We start from the raw sequence: 16302 nt of genomic DNA on the forward strand, positions 1-16302 counted from the left end.
GTCGGTTCACCTACGGAGCTTGTTTACGTCTCTACTACGGAGTACTACGGAGGACTCTGTACAGTATGCCTTGGAGAGAAGAGAGATTGCCGTGACATCTAATCGGATGGCGAGAGACACGAGCAAATCAAGACCTCGAGACTCAGTATCCATGGCGATGAAGCAAGGCATCTTCTGTCTGTCTCTCCGTCGCGGTAAACAGCAAGGAGAGTCGACTCAGTCGAGAGTCAGAGACACGTGAGATCAGAAGAGATTACGTAATGGATGAGTAATAATCCACTGGACTGCAATGGGTTAGTACCACCACTAGTCTGCAATGGGTTAGCATTGACCTAGTGCGTAATAGGTTAGGGTACGGTCTAGCCTGTTATAGTTAGACATTACACTAGTCCCAATATGAATCGTGGCTTCACATGACCCAGTCACATGTGGCGCTAGACCAAACCGGGCAGTCCGTCGACAGAACAGGTAACAACCATCACCACCACGACAGGCGAAAGCCAAACTTTTGCTTCTACTCCTGCTCGCTGCACCAGCAACTCGAGTCTCCGGGCTCTTCCCACCATGTCGTCTCCATCTGTGGCCATCGCGGTCGACCCCGTGGCCCTCGTCACTACAGAATGCATCGCCGTCACCTCCGCCATGCGCAAGCACGCCCGCTGGGCGCACTCCTCCGTCGCCGCCATCCTCGGGGCCAGCAGCACCACGGCCACCACCACCACGGCCACCACGGCCATCGCCACTGGCACGGGCACAGGCACGGGCAGTGCCTCTCGTGAGCCTCGATCACGCGTCTCCAAGGCCGACGAAGACTACTCCCTGGCGAATCGATGGGGGTTGAGAGGCAAGAAGGGCAAGAGTATGCAGGACAACCCGCTCATCTCGGCCTTCACCCGGCTACGGAGCGACCTGAAGGGCTGCAGGGACATCCACTCCTTCGACACCCCGGCTCTGCTGCACCCGTTCTTGCAGGTCATTCGATCGTCGTCTACCTCGGCCGCCATCACCTCCTTGGCCCTGGTGGCCATCACCAAGTTCTTCGCCTACAACATCATCAGCTGCGACTCGCCCCGTCTCGCCCGGGCCATGCAGCTGTTGTCCGCCGCCATCACCCACTGCCGCTTCGAGGCCAGTGACTCGGCCGCCGACGAGATCGTCCTGCTGCGCATCTTGAATTTGATGGAAGGCATGCTGTCTCGTCCAGAGGGCAACCTGCTGGGAGACGAGAGCGTGTGCGAGATGATGGAGACCGGTCTGAGCATGTGCTGTCAGGGTCGCCTGTCTGAGGTCCTGCGTCGTTCCGCAGAGATGGCCATGGTCAATATGTGCCAGGTGATCTTTGTGCGTCTCGCTCATCTCGATACCGACCAGCTGTCCACCGTGGCTGTCGACAAGACAACTCCCCTCAAGTCTGAGGGCTTCAAGATGGACCCTTCCGTCGACGGAGACACAGTCACCTCCCAGCACCCTTCTGCGCTAGGCGAGGATACCACCGAGAAGGACCATGGCAGTTCCGAACGTAGCAGTGCAGAGACTCCTCTCTCTGACAGACATTCTACTACCCCTGCAACCCCCACCACCACCACCACTATAGCTGTTGTCGCACCGCCAGACCCGGCTGATGATGACGAGCTTGAAGACGTCCAGCCATACTCGCTCGCCTCCATCCGGGAGCTGTTCCGAGTGCTGATCGATCTGCTCGACCCGCACAACCCCCAGCATACCGACACCATGCGCGTCATGGCCCTCCGCATCATCGATGTCGCGCTTGAAGTCGCTGGCCCGGCCATTGCCCGCCATCCTACCCTGGCCGCCCTGGCCGAGGATGATCTTTGCCGCCACCTCTTCCAGCTCGTCCGCTCCGAGAACATGGCCATCCTCTCCGGCTCGCTGCGCGTCGCCGGTACCCTCTTGCTCACCGCGCGTTCCGTCCTCAAGCTGCAACAGGAACTCTACTTGTCCTACCTGGTCGCTTGTCTGCATCCCCGCGTCGACATCCCTCGCGAACCGGGCATCGACCCGGCCCTCTACGAAGGAGTACCTCAGGCACCCAAGCTGGTCAAACCGGCCCCCTCGGCCTCGCAGAGCAACAGTGGCCGCAACACCCCCGTGCCTGTCAAGGACCGTCAGAAGCTCGGTCTCGAGGGCGGCGCCCGCCGCCCCGAGGCCCGCGAGGCCATGGTCGAGAGTCTGGGCCTGCTCGCCCGCATCCCCAGCTTCATGGTCGAGCTCTTTGTCAACTACGACTGTGATGCCGACCGCGCCGACCTCTGTGAGGACCTCGTCGGCCTGCTGTCGCGCAACGCCTTCCCAGACTCGGCCACCTGGAGCACCACCAACGTGCCGCCGCTGTGTCTGGATGCGTTGCTCAGCTACGTCCAGTTCATCTACGACCGCCTGGAGGACGAGCCCCGTACCGAGGGGTTCCCCGATCTCGCCCAGCTGCACGCCCAGCGCCGCACCAAGAAGATCATCATCCAGGGGGCTCAGAAGTTCAACGAAAACCCCAAGGCCGGCATCGCCTATCTCGCTGCACAGGGCATCATCGCCGACCCGAACGACCCGGTCCTCGTGGCGCGATTCCTCAAGGGAACCACCCGTCTGTCCAAAAGGGTGCTCGGCGATTACCTCACCAAGCGAGCAAACGGGGCCCTCCTGAACGCCTTCATCGATCTCTTCGACTTCTCCGGTCAGACCGTCGTCGAGGCCCTGCGGGACATGCTCGGCGCCTTCCGCCTGCCGGGCGAAGCCCCGCTGATCGAACGCATCGTCACCACCTTCTCCGAGAAGTTCCTTGAAAAGGCTCATCCCCCGGGCGTCGCCGACCGGGACGCTCTCTTTGTCCTCACCTACGCAACCATCATGCTCAACACCGACGCCCACAATCCCAACATCAAGGAACAGAACCGCATGGCCTATACCGACTTTGCGCGCAACCTGCGGGGCGTCAACGCCGGCAGCGACTTCGCCACGGAGTTCCTGCAGGAGATCTACGACTCCATCAAGCAGAACGAGATCATCCTGCCGGATGAGCATGAAAACAAGCACGCCTTTGACTACGCCTGGAAGGAGCTGCTGATCAAAGCCTCGTCCACGGGTCCGCTCGTCGTCGGCGACACCAACGTCTTCGATGCCGAAATGTTCGAGGCCACCTGGCGGCCCGTCGTCGCCACCCTCGCCTACGTCTTCATGTCCGCCTCGGACGATGCCGTCTACTCCCGCGTCGTCATGGGCTTCGACCAGTGCGCCCAGATTGCTGCCCGCTACGGTCTCACCGACGCCTTCGACCGTATCCTGTTCTGCCTCGCCTCCATCAGCACATTGGCCGCCGACCCCCCGCCCAGTACTGCCCTCAATACCGAGGTCCAAGCCGGCCAGAAGAGCGTCATGGTCAGCGAGCTGGCTGTCAAGTTCGGCCGCGACTTCCGCGCCCAGCTGGCCACCGTCGTGCTCTTCCGCGTCCTGGCCGGCAACGAGTCTGTCGTCCGCCAAAGCTGGCCCTCCATCATCCGTATCCTTCACAACTTCTTTGTCAACTCCCTCATCGCTCCCTTTGACTCCACTCTCAACGGGGCCCTCGACCTGCCACCCATCCCCCTCCAGCCGCCCTCGCAGGTCGTCGATCGTGACGTCCGCCACACTGACACCGGCCTTCTCTCCGCTTTCACTTCGTATCTGTCCAGCTATGCTGCCGACGAACCCCCGGAACCTTCCGATGAAGAGCTCGATAATACCCTCTGCACGGTGGACTGCGTCACCGCATGCTCAATCGATGTCATTCTAGAAAATCTAAAGTATTCCCCTCCCTCCCCCCTCTCCCCTTCCTCGTGCATTATTCGTACCTTGTATCTAATAAACAAATACCAGGTCTCTCCCGTTGTCTTCTATCAAATCGCTGGTCGACATTCTCTTGGCGCAGCTCCCTGAAGAATCGACCCCCGCCGTCATCGTGGTCAAGACCGAGCGACCTACCGGTTCTCCACGGCCTTCCAACGGCAAAATTAATTCTCACCGACCGACATATGATCCCGGCATGCTGTATATCCTCGAGCTGGCCACTATCCTCACGCTACGGGATCGAGAGACGTTGGAGGCCCTGGGCGAGTCCCTATTGACATCCCTGCAGACCCTGGTCCGCGGTGCTCGATCGCTGCACTCGCTCTCTGTCTCGCGTCTCTTGTCTTACCTCCTAAACCTCCTTCGCTTGAGCTATGTATGTCTCTTTGGAAGTGTCCTTTCCTCAATCTTTTCTCAATCCAAATACTAATTTTCAAAACAGGACTTGCCATTTATGCGGGTCCCCGTCATCTTGCATACCATCTCAAGTTTAGACCAGGACACTCTAGACAGTGCGGCGGTGCCGATTGTCGCAGGACTGACACGATGCATCAAGGCTGCCACCCCGCTGGGCAATGAGATCACTGTCTCGCCTGATCTCTGGTCCATCCTTCAGCGGCTGCATCGCCACGCGGACGCCGCCCCGCTAGTGTTCGAGCTGCTGCAGGGTATTGTCAACTCGACGCCCCCGATAGTCACGGGAGATAACTACGAGTCTGCCGTCGGCCTGGCGAGCGATTTTATGAGTGCTGGGAGCGTGGGCGCTGTCGAGCAACGACAGCGTGATGCCCATGACCGTCGTAGGGGTAAAAATGCGCAGCCAAGGTAATATATATATATATATATATATATACCCTTTTATCTCCGATTAACAGTGATCAGGGCTAATAGCACAGTGAAAACCCAATCGTCACCCGCGGCGTGGAAGCCATCAGCGTCATTCAAGTGTTAAGCAGGCGAGTTCCTGTCCTCATCAAGCAGTCCCATCTTGAAGAGACGGAGGGTAAGTTTCTTCCCTATCTGTTTTTTCATCATCCACGAATGATTCGATTGCTGACCTCTCTCTCTCTCTCTCTCTTTCTCTTCCAGCATGGGCTGCGTATTGGTCTCCTATCTTCCAATCGTTGACGACACAATGCATCAACCCCTGCCGGGAGATCCGGCATTCGGCGGTGTCTATGCTCCAGCGGTCGCTGCTCTCAGTGGAGCTCCTCTCGAGCGACGAGCGCGAATGGACCGCCATCTTCGACGAAGTCCTGTTCCCGCTGATCCTGCGTCTCCTGAAGCCGGAGGTCTTCCACTCTGACCCCGCCGGAATGGGGCAGACCCGCGTCGAGGTCGCCATCTTGCTCTGCAAGATCTTCCTACGCTACCTGGACCAATTGCCCAACCGGGACGGCATGCTGCCTCTCTGGCTGAAAATCCTCGACATCCTCGACCGCATGATGAACAGCGGACAAGGGGATAGCCTCGAGGAAGCCATCCTCGAGTCCCTCAAGAACATCCTCCTCGTCATGGCCGATGGCGGATACCTCGTCGACCCGACCAAGGACCCGGCCAAGGAGACCGTCTGGGTCGAAACCCGCAAACGCCTTGATCGTTTCCTCCCCCGCCTGTTTGACGAGGTGTTCCCGCCTGCTCCTCCTGCGCCGGAGCCCGCCCAGCAGAGTCCTGAAGAGAACATCTCAGAGAAGATTCCCGAGGAAGTCCCCGAGGAGGTCCCCGAGGTCCCAGAAGAAAACCGGAGGAGCGAGAGTCCTGAGGCATAAGACATGATTCAATGAATCGAGTGTTTGTGCACTGTACATACTGTCTCTAGCATATTAGACCTAATAGACTGATGTCTCGGCTGGTGCGTTAGATTATTATAATTATCATCACAGTAGTGATGGCATGCCTAGAAATTCTCTGTATTTATTGGCGTTCGATGAATCAATGAATCACGGTAAATTAGATGGAGAGAAAAGCAAAGTAGATTTGTTGTTACATGGATATTTACTCAAGAGAAGAATGTGTGTCTGTTGAAGTCTCGAAGAAAAAAAAAATAATGACAAAGGAGAAAAACAATCCCGTCGGATAGTCACAAACTGAGAAGCGATATCGGCTCTTAAGGCTCATAATTGAGAGAAGAGAAAAAAACAAAAAAAAAAACAAAATGTGTTTGTTCTCGTCTACTCGTCCATATCCTCCAAATCAATGGCATCAGGGTTAGCCGGCGCTGCGACGGGGACCGCTTCAGTGTGATGAGGCCGATTCCCTCCTTCGGGCCCGGTGCTGGCAGCAACAAAGCCCATCGGGGCGCGAGCCTGTCGTTCCAGCGCTGCCATTGCGTCCGCGCGCTCTTGGGCGGCTTCTGTATCGACATCCAGCCCTTCGCCTTCAACACCGCCATCCTGCGCGTGTCTCTGCTGGCTCCGAGCAATGGCTTGAGAAGCGATGAAGTTGACATCAGTGCTGTTCAGGGTTAGCTTGTTTTTTTTTTCTTGCAAATGTGAAAGAGATGGAAGAAAAAAACATACTTGTACTGTGCTTGCACGCTTCTCTTAATGCGTAACATTTCCTTGAAAGTATCTTCGTTGCCGTGCTGCACTTCAAAGGCCTCCCATTTCTGCCAGAATCCGGCGTTGGTTCGAGGATCGCAGAACTGCGAGGCATGGCCGTAGATAGCACGGGCACGGTCGATTTCGCCCAGACGTCGTTCCATCTCGGCGAACTTGAGACACATCTCCTTCGCCTCCTGGTCCGGCAGGGCCGCGATCGCGCGCTCATAGATCGGCCGCGTGGACGTAAGTCCAAAGTTGGAGGCCGACTTGGTGATGTAAAATTCAAACATTTCGAATCGGTCTTCGTCTGAGACTGCCCGAGTAGCCCGTTCGTAGATCCGCATTGCGTGGCGGGCGAGGCCACGCTCCTCTTCCAGGTTGCCGTACATCAGATAGAGAACCTTGGCGAATTTCGGTGGACATCCATCGAGGGCTTGTTCGAAAAGATCGCGCAGTCGTTCGATCCCAATCTTCCGGTCCACGGCCTTGGTCAAATACAGATTCCAGAGTTCAAAAGCAACCGGGTAGCTGAACAAATCGAGCCCGCGCTCGTAGATCTTGAACGAGTCCTCGAAGTACTTGTGCTCTTCCAAAAGATTGGCGTAGTTCACCACTGTCTGAGGCGTTGCGATGCGCAGCTCGAAGATTCGCTCGTAGACCTTCTTCGTATCATCCAGAGAACCGACGCTCTCCACCAGGTCAACATAGAAACTCCAAAGCTTCCAGCTCTTATGGATCCGCTGCTGTGGTGACAGCGTCTCATCAAAGTAGTCCACCGTGGACTTCTTGGGCGCTTGGGTGGCTTTGGCCATGATCTCAACTGCCTTGTCGAAATTCTCGCTCCTCAGCTCCATCTCTGCCCATTCACACCATACTTCGGCCAACTCAGCCACAGACTTGAAGGGTACCTTGGCCGCTTTTTCGAAGATGACTCGAGCGGTATCCAGGTCCCCGCCGTTCTCGTAAAACTTGGCGTAGTTGATCCAGAGCTCGGAGAACTTGCCGTGTGCCTTCTTCGGATTGATGGCGGCAATGGCGGCTGTGTACGTCTGGACTATCTCTTCCTTGTTGTCCCCCCACAAGGCAACCCTCTTCTCCCATTCGATGACGTTGTTAGGGTTCTGTCGCAACAAGACATCATTCACCAAGAAAGGCCTCCGATCCATCAATTGCTCGAATCTCAGCATGCGAAGGTCCAAATCAAAGTCCGCATCCTTGTCCAACTTGCCCTTCTCGGCACGAACGGCCGCCGCCTCCATCAGATTGCCAATGATGGATTCCTCGAATTCGACGTAGGAATCAAAGACCAGTGTAAAGTCGCGGACCGTCATCACGGTTGTTATCCCCTCCTCAAAGACATCCCTAGCCTTCTCAAAGTGGCCTTTTGTGATCCAGTAAGTCGCCAAGCCAGCCCACAATTTCCCTCTCTGGTCGGCGAATCGATCGATTCCGCTCCGGAGAATGGCGTCGACATTGATTCCAATCTGAGGGCCAGTCACAATCTTCTTGGCTTTAGAGACTAGCAATTCGACCATTTCTGTCCAAAGCTGGAAGTGACTCTTGCCCTCCTTGGACTGAAAGCGCGGGTTGTCCAAAATTTCCATGTACCTCTTAACTGCCTCTGTATACTCCCCCATCTCCACCAGGAGTTGGATGTACTCCTCGGCATTTTCCGGATGAATCTGCATGTAGCGGGCCCAAACTTTGACGGCTGTCTGTCCGGAAGCCGAGCGCGCAAATGTTTTGTACAGTTTCCAGATGCGATTGTGCTGTGTGACTGGGAGAGCCCGGAGAGCGCGATCAAAGCTTCGTCGAGTCTGCGTCACTAGAGGCTGCTGGAGCATAAACGAAAGAAACATTTCCCAGATGCGAGGCATCTTGTTCAGAAGGATGAGTGCTCGCTCGAAGAGCGAGTTCACTTTCAGATACTCGGCACGGTAGACAGTGGGGTTGCGGCCACGAAGATGCTTCATGCGGAACTCAAGATACTAATAAAAGAATCAGATTAGCATATTTAGAAAGATAGAGAGAGAGAAAGTATTTATGACAAACAGCCTTACCATCTTCCAGAGTTTGTATGATCTTGGCAGCTGTTTGCATGCGCGCTCCATAATCTGTGATTAAAGTCAGCACGCGCCCATATTATCTATACCCAGCATGAGAAACATACAAATGCTTGCTCGTACAGAGTCCCATGTTGCTGCTTATATTCGATATAGGCAAGCCAAGGCTTGACACTGCCAGCATCCCGGAGGACATCTTGCTCGTACACAGTGTCCTGATCGGCCTGGAATTGATATCAATCGTTAGCCAGCTATCCCATCAACTCTAATACCCCATAACAAGGCACTTACTATCAAATAGAGGTCAGGCCCGGAGGCCTGCGTTCGGTCCATCTGTGGGTGTTGCCGGTGTGATCTCGGGGGCAGGAGTGTCCCTGGCATTTCGCCACTCAGATCGAGCGGGATCTTCCACACAGCAAACACTCGAGTGCGGGAAAGGCGTGTGGCATGAACGGGAGAGGGGTTGTCTTTCTCGTCGCGCTGGAAATCGACGTCGAGGCGGCCGCGACAAGATGAGATATAGTCATGTGACCTTGACGTTCTTTTACTAACCAGGTTTGGTTAGTTGATTACGGATGATTAATGCATGACTAAGCTGTCCATTGTGGCCCGAGCTTCGTATCACGTATCGTCATCTAAAGGCCCAGCACTGGGTGTTATCAAGGCCACTGCTACCAGGGTAGGTGTGTATCTAGATATTGAGGTATCATCATGTCGGGCGCTGTGGTGAGTTCAATTTCCCCTCAATGCGTGACCCCGGTGAATTTACATTGGGGAGCTGTTGCTAAGTTGTTCTTATCGTAGGGCCGTGAGGCGGTCTTCCCAACTCGCCAGTCGCTCGGGTTGATGAAGAGCAAGCTGAAGGGAGCAGAGACTGGCCACAGTTTGTTGAAGAGGAAGAGCGAGGCTCTAACCAAGTACGTGCACTACGGCTTTCAACTCATCTCACATTGAATCGATACTGACCATCCGTCGCAGGCGCTTTCGCGGTAAGCCTTCGGTTCAATCGTATCCCCCCCCCCCCGCATTCTTGAGCTGATCCTGGTCCTGGGATCTAGAAATCACTCGACGCATTGATGAAGCGAAACAGAAGATGGGACGAGTTATGCAGATAGCTGCATTCTCGCTCGCAGAAGTCAGCTACGCCGTTGGAGGAGATATCGGGTACCAGATCCAGGAGTCCGCCAAACAGGCCCGTTTCCGTGTTCGAACCAAGCAGGAGAACGTGTCTGGCGTTTTCTTACCGCAATTCGAGAGCTACGCCGAAGAACGCATCAATGACTTTGGTCTGACAGGTCTTGGTAAGGGAGGTCAACAAGTACAACGCTGCCGGGAAACATACGCAAGAGCAGTGGAGACCCTGATCGAACTGGCCAGCTTACAGGTACTTGGTCTACCACCCGATGCATATTACATCTCACATCACTTACCGCAAGTTAGACTGCTTTCCTGATTCTGGATGAGGTGATCAAGGTGGTCAATCGCAGAGGTACGTATCCAGATCTCGAGTATCTTTCCTACAAACCGATAGCTAATCTTGTCGATAGTCAATGCCATGTACAAATGATCCCCTCCCCGCTATAATTACAGATAGCTAACACCTTCAAGCGAGCACGTCATTATTCCCCGGACAGAAAACACCATCAAATGTTGGTATTTCTCTGACCAAGGAAACCCCTACCATTGCTAACTTACTGGCAGACATCAACTCCGAGCTTGACGAACTCGACAGAGAAGAGTTCTACCGACTCAAGAAGGTTTCGGGTAAGAAACAGCGCGATAACGCCGCTGCTGATGCGGAGATCCTTGCCAAGAGACAGCGAGAAGCGGAGCAGCAGCAGCAGCAGCAGCAGCAGCAGAAGGATGCCAGTGGTGCGCAAGACGACACGGCTGCCGCGGCTGCTACTCCAGCTGTCGAGGAAGAACCAGAGGTTGCGGACGTGCTTGGAGAACAGGAGGATCAAGACGTAATCTTCTAGTCGGACCTGTATATATCATTATCCCCCAGTCTTGATTCAGTAACCCATGCATTGTATGATTTGTTAGCCTCTATTTTATCCAAGAATCGATTTGCCCTTTCAGAATGGATGGTATATGTATGGTATATATGTATCATTTTATGGATTGATTCTCCAGCCCATTAATTTATCGAGAGCAATCACAGCAACCTTCCTGGAAGAAAAGAACAAAACGCCATTTCAACAAACAAATGCCGTACGTAACAAGCGAGACTCTCTCTTGTTTCACTGTCGTTGGTACGTAACGCGAATAGGTTTTCCTTGATCCCCCATCGGCATTCCAGACGTTGCCTCCTTGGCGCTGATGGCCCCAGACTCGTTCTCATATTCGACAAAGGCGATTCCCTTGCGCCCCGGCACCAATCTGACTTCGCGGAACCCCTCGAAGCGACCAAACACGGCAGACAGGCTGTCCTGGTCGGCCGAGTCCGGCAGGTCGCGTAGGAACAAGATCTTGTTCGGAGGCAGATACTCGTCCGGGATGACCGCCGCCGCCGCGCCAGTCGTAGGTTTGAGGCCGGCGCCCTTGGTGGTCTTGCTGGGGCGAGCAGCCTCGGTAGGACCAGCAGGCCGCTTGAGTTTCTTCTGGGCGTCGAGTGCCTCTTGTGCTTGCTTCCGCTCTAAAAAGAGAGAGAGAGAAAGAGAGAAAGAAAGGTAAGCTCAGTTTTTTCAAGAAAAGTCAACCCTGCTCGTTATTCTTTGGTTGTGGACGTACCCTTTTCAGCTAACCGCCTCCTCTTATGAGCCTCCAGCTCCTCCGCGCCAGCCTCCTTCAAAACCGTAGCATCGCTCCTCGTCTTGGCATAATCCAGCGACATGGGCTTGTCGAAGAGCTCGAAGCCGTTGACCTCATCGATGGCGCGAGTCGCAGAGTCAACATCGTCAAACACGATAAACGCCTGGCCCTTGGCTTTCAGGTTCGTCTTGGCCACAATCTCCACGATGGTGCCGTATTCCGAGAAGATTTCCGTCAAGGCGTCTTTCAGCTCTTCGATCTTGATTCTTTCGTCGAGATTCCGGACCTATTCCGTCTCGTAAGGAACGGCGTTAGCTGCGTAGTCCACGGAGGGGGGAAGCGGTAGTTGGTAAACGTACATAGACTCTGCAGGGAAAACAGGTTAGTGATGTGTACCATTGACAGAAACATGGGGAAACAAAACACTTACGTCGGGTTCGGGGGAAGCCCTGAAGGAGACGCACCTACTGCCGCCATCGTTGCGACAATTGAGCTCTTTTGCGCACAGCGGAGGTCTGTCAACCTGCGGAGCGGAAGGAGGGAAGCTTGAGGGGGTTAATTGAGTTAGGTGGCAGGATATTTTTGGTTCAATTTGTCAAAAGTGGAGCGTTACACAACAACAGCACCAGTGGTCTAGTGGTAGAATTCATCGTTGCCATCGATGAGGCCCGTGTTCGATTCACGGCTGGTGCACTCGGATTTCTTTTTTCCTTCTTCACTTTTTTTACTAGATGATAGGATAGATAGATAGATAGGTGAATAGAATAGACAGAGAGCTAATTAAGTTCTTTCTATATACTATCCATATGCTATTTATCTATCTATTTAATACTTCTCGCAGCCTCTCGACATCCTCCTTCAGCAGTTTCGGTTGCCTGCTCCAATCTCCATGTTTCACGATATCCGACCCAGTCTCCATGAACAGGTGATCCGCAACGGTTGTACGTATCTGCAGTTTAATTTAGATATGGCCTTCTTCTCAGCTAGTAGCAGTATACATACTCGAGGAAATGGGTGCAAAAGCATCGAGGTCAGCTTCTTCAGCACGTCGCCGCGTAAGGAACCCATCCGCGATAACGGCGCATACATCCTGACTGCCGCCTCAAGTCTAGGCATGTTGGACGATTTGAAGTGTGCCTTTTGGACCAGGACAAATAGCTTGCGGAAGCTGGACCCTTCTATTAGCTGTATGAATATAGCCTAAAAAAAAGGGTGGTTTTTCTGACCTGATTTTCCAGTCTTCGGGGACCTCATCAACGTAACTGTCTATGAGAAAGGCGAGAAGCTCCATTGTCGGAATAGCGTATCGGTCATCCTGCAGATTATCGCTCAAGACAACCACTAATTCATTAATAAAGGTGATCACTAGGGTTTGGCGTTGAAGCTCATCGTGTCCGTTGATGAAGGAGATCAATGCTGAGCGAGATTCTCGAATGACACTCTCGGTGCCGGCCACAGTAGACGTCGCAAACCCCTGGAGAAGGGGCGATCGAAATTGGTCGATGCGTTGCAAACTAAGTAGCTGGAGGAAATACTCCTTGGTGGAAACATGGCTAAAATGATCATCCCTCCTGCTCGAATTAGTAAAAAAAACCAGATTGTATATAAAAGTTAGAGTATAGCCTACCTTTCCAATGGCGGAAAGTCGGTTGCTGACTCCCAGTATGTTTGCAAGCACAGCCAGGCTTGAAGTCGAACCTTATCCAGCTTCTCTGCTGCGAGCCTGCATAAGCAGCCGACGATATGCTGCACCCGCAAAGTTCTCGCTATAGATTTGGTATCCTTCTGGAGGATAAGACTGGTTCCGGACAGGGCAGCTATTCTGACCAATGAGCCAATATCTCCCCGTCGATCGGTTGTGTAGTCATTCAATAGATCAATGAAGCTATCTGCAAGCTCATCCGTAATATCTGCTCGGGTATTGTAAGACTTTTGGATTCCCTTCCTCCTAGATGAAATCAAGACATACCTGTGTAGGGCACCACATCGGTCGACAAGCATTTGACAGCAGCAACTCTCTTTTCAATAAGCTCTTCCTTTCCCGTGCAACGTAGAAGTTCACTGATGATGGTATTCTTAAACGGATTTTCCGCTTCAAGCTTTCGGTAGACGGCCGCCAGGGCTGATATCTGACCATGTCCTGATGGCTGTTTCCAGCTCGAATGGATTTGTTTAATCCAGCCCTGGATGATTTGGTTTTGCTTAATTGTTGAAAGATGAGGGAAGAGTTGAGATGCAGCTTCGGAAGACGCTTCAATGGCAATGGCTTCACTTCGGGACAAAGAAAAGGAGATGAATTCGAGAGCGCGTTCCAATGAAACCGCAGAAGGACCCAACGCTGCATCCCCGCCTCTCATATGAACAGATTGAGATAGTGAGCTGATGAGACGCGATGTGGCCTCCGCGGTCAGCTCCGGCCGAGTCGTCTGGAGGGTCAATTCCTCAGTCCGTGGACCATACGGTGCGGAAAAGATTGTCCAGAGTTCTGACACCTGGCTGGATACAGCGGCTACCTCGAGAATGTCAGGTGTTATACCAGTATTCTGTCGTTCGGTGTTGAACGCATCAACGGTAGCCGCCATGGCTAACAAGCACCCGTGCCTTGACTCGACGTCATTGCGAGGAATGAAGGAAATTTTCTGGAGTAGTTTCTTCAGAACTATTTCAAGAGTTTTGAATGAGCGGTGTGTACTGAGGACCCCGAGAGCCTTAGCAGCATATCTTCTGGAGTCAGCATCAGGAGATCCAATCCCTCTCCATTGTAGTAAAGACTCCACGAGGGGCGCCCAGTAGACATCGCTCAGGCTAGCTGTCGCCTTTGCAACCTCAATCATCGCTCGCGATCGCCGGGCCACGGCGTGATAATCAACAGCTTGAACTAGCGGGATACCCTCGACCACGGTGTCCGGGTGACGGCCGATTAATTCCTGCAAAGCTGCAGATGAACCACGGCGAATGTTACCTGAGGGGTCCACACAGGCCGCGCAGACTAGCTCGACGGCAAGGATTTGCAGAACACTTGTCTTCTCTTGATCGGTGGGTGCATGGATCGAACGGGCATCCAGAGCCAGCAGCTCCTTTGTCGTATACTTCCGAGACAGCGCCCAAACCCCAAAGCAGGAGGCATCACGAACCCCGGTGCCCACCGAGTTTCCTGTTGTGAGTCTCTGCTCAAAGTCTAGACCAGACAGGAGAGACTGCAGTACATCCGGCAGCTGGCGTGGTGGGGGGGCACGGCGGAAAAGGAGATGGGCAAGCGTGAGCATCAGGCCTTGCCACCTCTGCGCATCAACGGCGCTCAGATTGCGTTTGAGGGAGGTCAAGCCAATTTTTCTAGCCTCAAATGCCGTGATCAGGGTGCCGTCTGGCTTTTGGTAAAGGATATTCTCCTCCAACGAGCCGATGACGGCCTCGATGACTTCTGCCGCCATGTCAGGGTCGAGCTTCAAAGTGATGACACTCAGAGCTTTGCTAGCAGCAAATCGCACGGGCGTATCTTTGTCCGCCAGGCATGTCAGTAGGTAGTCAATGGTTTCCTCGAGTATAGACGACACTCCCTCGTCGGACACGGACTCATCGCCCTTCTCGTTCAAAGACAGAGCCATTACAGTGACAGTGCGTAGAATCTTGATTACCATCTTCCTGGCGATGGCAGATGACTGGATGACTTCGTACGCTTCAGATTTCTCTTGCGCAAGGCGGATGGTCTGTCGGAACACGGGGATGACCAGAGGAGCAAAATCTTCCACTTGTCCTGAAGCCCCTAATCGAGCCAGATATGAAAGAACGCCGATGGACATGTACACCGAGGGTACCTCAGCACCCTGCTGCTGTCGAGGTTGAATGGTTCTAAAAGCCCAGTCTGTCAGTCTATTCAAGAAGCCAAGGGCCTTCATATCCTTTCGCAGCGACAACCGGGCCAGCAGCAAAGAAGCTGCTTCTCGCTCTTTGCCAGAAACACCGATGTACTGCAACGCCACAGCAAGAAGAGATTCCGTCACAACCGGTGTCTCGGCGGGCAACGTCCCCAGTTGATCGGGGATGGCGAAGGGAATTGGAATATCGGAGGATGAGATCGAAACCAGATCAAAGGGGGCGAGAAGGAGGTGCGACAGCCAGACCAACATGATATAACGCTCTTCCCAGACCAGAGCGTCAGGCAGGGAGTCCTCGGCGGGGACCACCGAGTTCCATTCGATAAACGCACGCAGCAACGGATCAAGATACTTGGGCTCGTTGTTCAAGAACCGGCTGATCACCTTGACCCCACGCACCTTGCAGAAGGTGTAGAGAAGCCTACAGACGGCCCTGGGGAGAGGCAACAACTGCCCCCGTGTCCCCGAGTGCGTTGATCGGGCCGCATATTGTCCCTGGTGCTGCACCAGATAGGCCAGGAAGGCATCCACCAGCGGCGGCAGCAGCTTCTGCAGGTGCGGATCCAGCAACTGAGGCCACTCTTGGAAGGGTTCGAGCTGGGAGTCTCACCATAAGCACATGGGGACCGAATAAAAAGGTAGAAAGGGGCTTCTTACCAGAGCTAGGAGCTTGTCGGTCTTGCCTGCCAACACCCACCGGCGAGGAATTCTTCTCTGGGAAGCGCCCTCCCGACTCGGTTTCCAGAGCAGAGCAGGCAGGGTCGCAGTGAGGTCGTTGATAAGCTCTCCAGACGCCCGCTGGATCTTGATTTCCGTGTCCTCCGGCTCGTCCATGACGAGGATTTCCAACCGTCTGCAGTTTGTTGATCTGGACGATTCAATCGGCGGGGAAAAGTCGAGAACAACAACTGGTCATGTGATTCTCTATACCATTCAATGTTCATTCTTTAACCACACTCAACTGTCAAATTATTCAATAAGAGCTTGTATTATAATCAATATCTATGGTTTTTATGTGTTTCATTCTTTCTATGGAGTTTCGGCCCATGTTGGGTCGAATTAATCCAATATATCTACTATATATAGCTGGTATGTCCTCTATCGCGTCCCAAATGAACGCAGGAAACAATTAGATGCAGCTAATGAAATAATTTTTGAAATGAATCAAGGTTAATTTAATAATACATCATGTAGATTCTATCTCTTCTTGTGTTGTGGTGATGCCTTCAT

At 53.6% G+C, this 16302-nt stretch overlaps 4 protein-coding genes and 1 non-coding gene across 5 annotated transcripts; 3 read left to right on the forward strand and 2 right to left on the reverse strand.

Moving 5' to 3' along the window:
- Positions 1–564: 564 nt before the first annotated feature.
- ASPZODRAFT_55909 (hypothetical protein) lies at positions 565–5606 on the forward strand (the record flags this gene model as incomplete). Its single annotated transcript, XM_022728574.1, has 5 exons — positions 565–3794; positions 3868–4213; positions 4280–4662; positions 4734–4840; positions 4927–5606. The coding sequence occupies 5 exons, from the start codon at positions 565–567 to the stop codon at positions 5604–5606; spliced, it is 4746 nt and encodes a 1581-aa protein (XP_022585445.1).
- Positions 5607–6008: 402 nt separating this feature from the next.
- ASPZODRAFT_11777 (hypothetical protein) lies at positions 6009–8824 on the reverse strand (the record flags this gene model as incomplete). The annotated part of the gene is made up of 5 exons (XM_022721185.1): positions 6009–6291; positions 6357–8368; positions 8441–8494; positions 8551–8667; positions 8735–8824. 5 exons carry the CDS (start codon positions 8822–8824, stop codon positions 6009–6011), a joined length of 2556 nt encoding a protein of 851 aa, XP_022585446.1.
- Positions 8825–9096: 272 nt separating this feature from the next.
- Positions 9097–10462, forward strand: ASPZODRAFT_126909 (hypothetical protein). Its single transcript, XM_022721607.1, has 8 exons — positions 9097–9169; positions 9248–9360; positions 9422–9432; positions 9502–9827; positions 9884–9932; positions 9991–10000; positions 10052–10092; positions 10145–10462. Exons 1-8 carry the CDS (start codon positions 9155–9157, stop codon positions 10420–10422), a joined length of 843 nt encoding a protein of 280 aa, XP_022585447.1. The 5' UTR covers positions 9097–9154; the 3' UTR covers positions 10423–10462.
- Positions 10447–15929, reverse strand: ASPZODRAFT_155944 (hypothetical protein). The gene is made up of 7 exons (XM_022726244.1): positions 15730–15929; positions 13167–15669; positions 12825–13107; positions 12424–12768; positions 12200–12365; positions 11177–11483; positions 10447–11081 (listed from the first exon to the last, which is right to left on the reverse strand). The coding sequence occupies exons 1-7, from the start codon at positions 15904–15906 to the stop codon at positions 10687–10689; spliced, it is 4176 nt and encodes a 1391-aa protein (XP_022585448.1). The 5' UTR covers positions 15907–15929; the 3' UTR covers positions 10447–10686.
- Positions 11820–11890, forward strand: ASPZODRAFT_t1. The gene has a single exon. It is a non-coding gene; the product is annotated as a tRNA-Gly (tRNA).
- Positions 15930–16302: the final 373 nt, after the last annotated feature.

The sequence above is a fragment of the Penicilliopsis zonata genome (genome assembly GCF_001890105.1).
Source record: "Penicilliopsis zonata CBS 506.65 unplaced genomic scaffold ASPZOscaffold_1, whole genome shotgun sequence".
Taxonomy (NCBI): domain Eukaryota; kingdom Fungi; phylum Ascomycota; class Eurotiomycetes; order Eurotiales; family Aspergillaceae; genus Penicilliopsis; species Penicilliopsis zonata.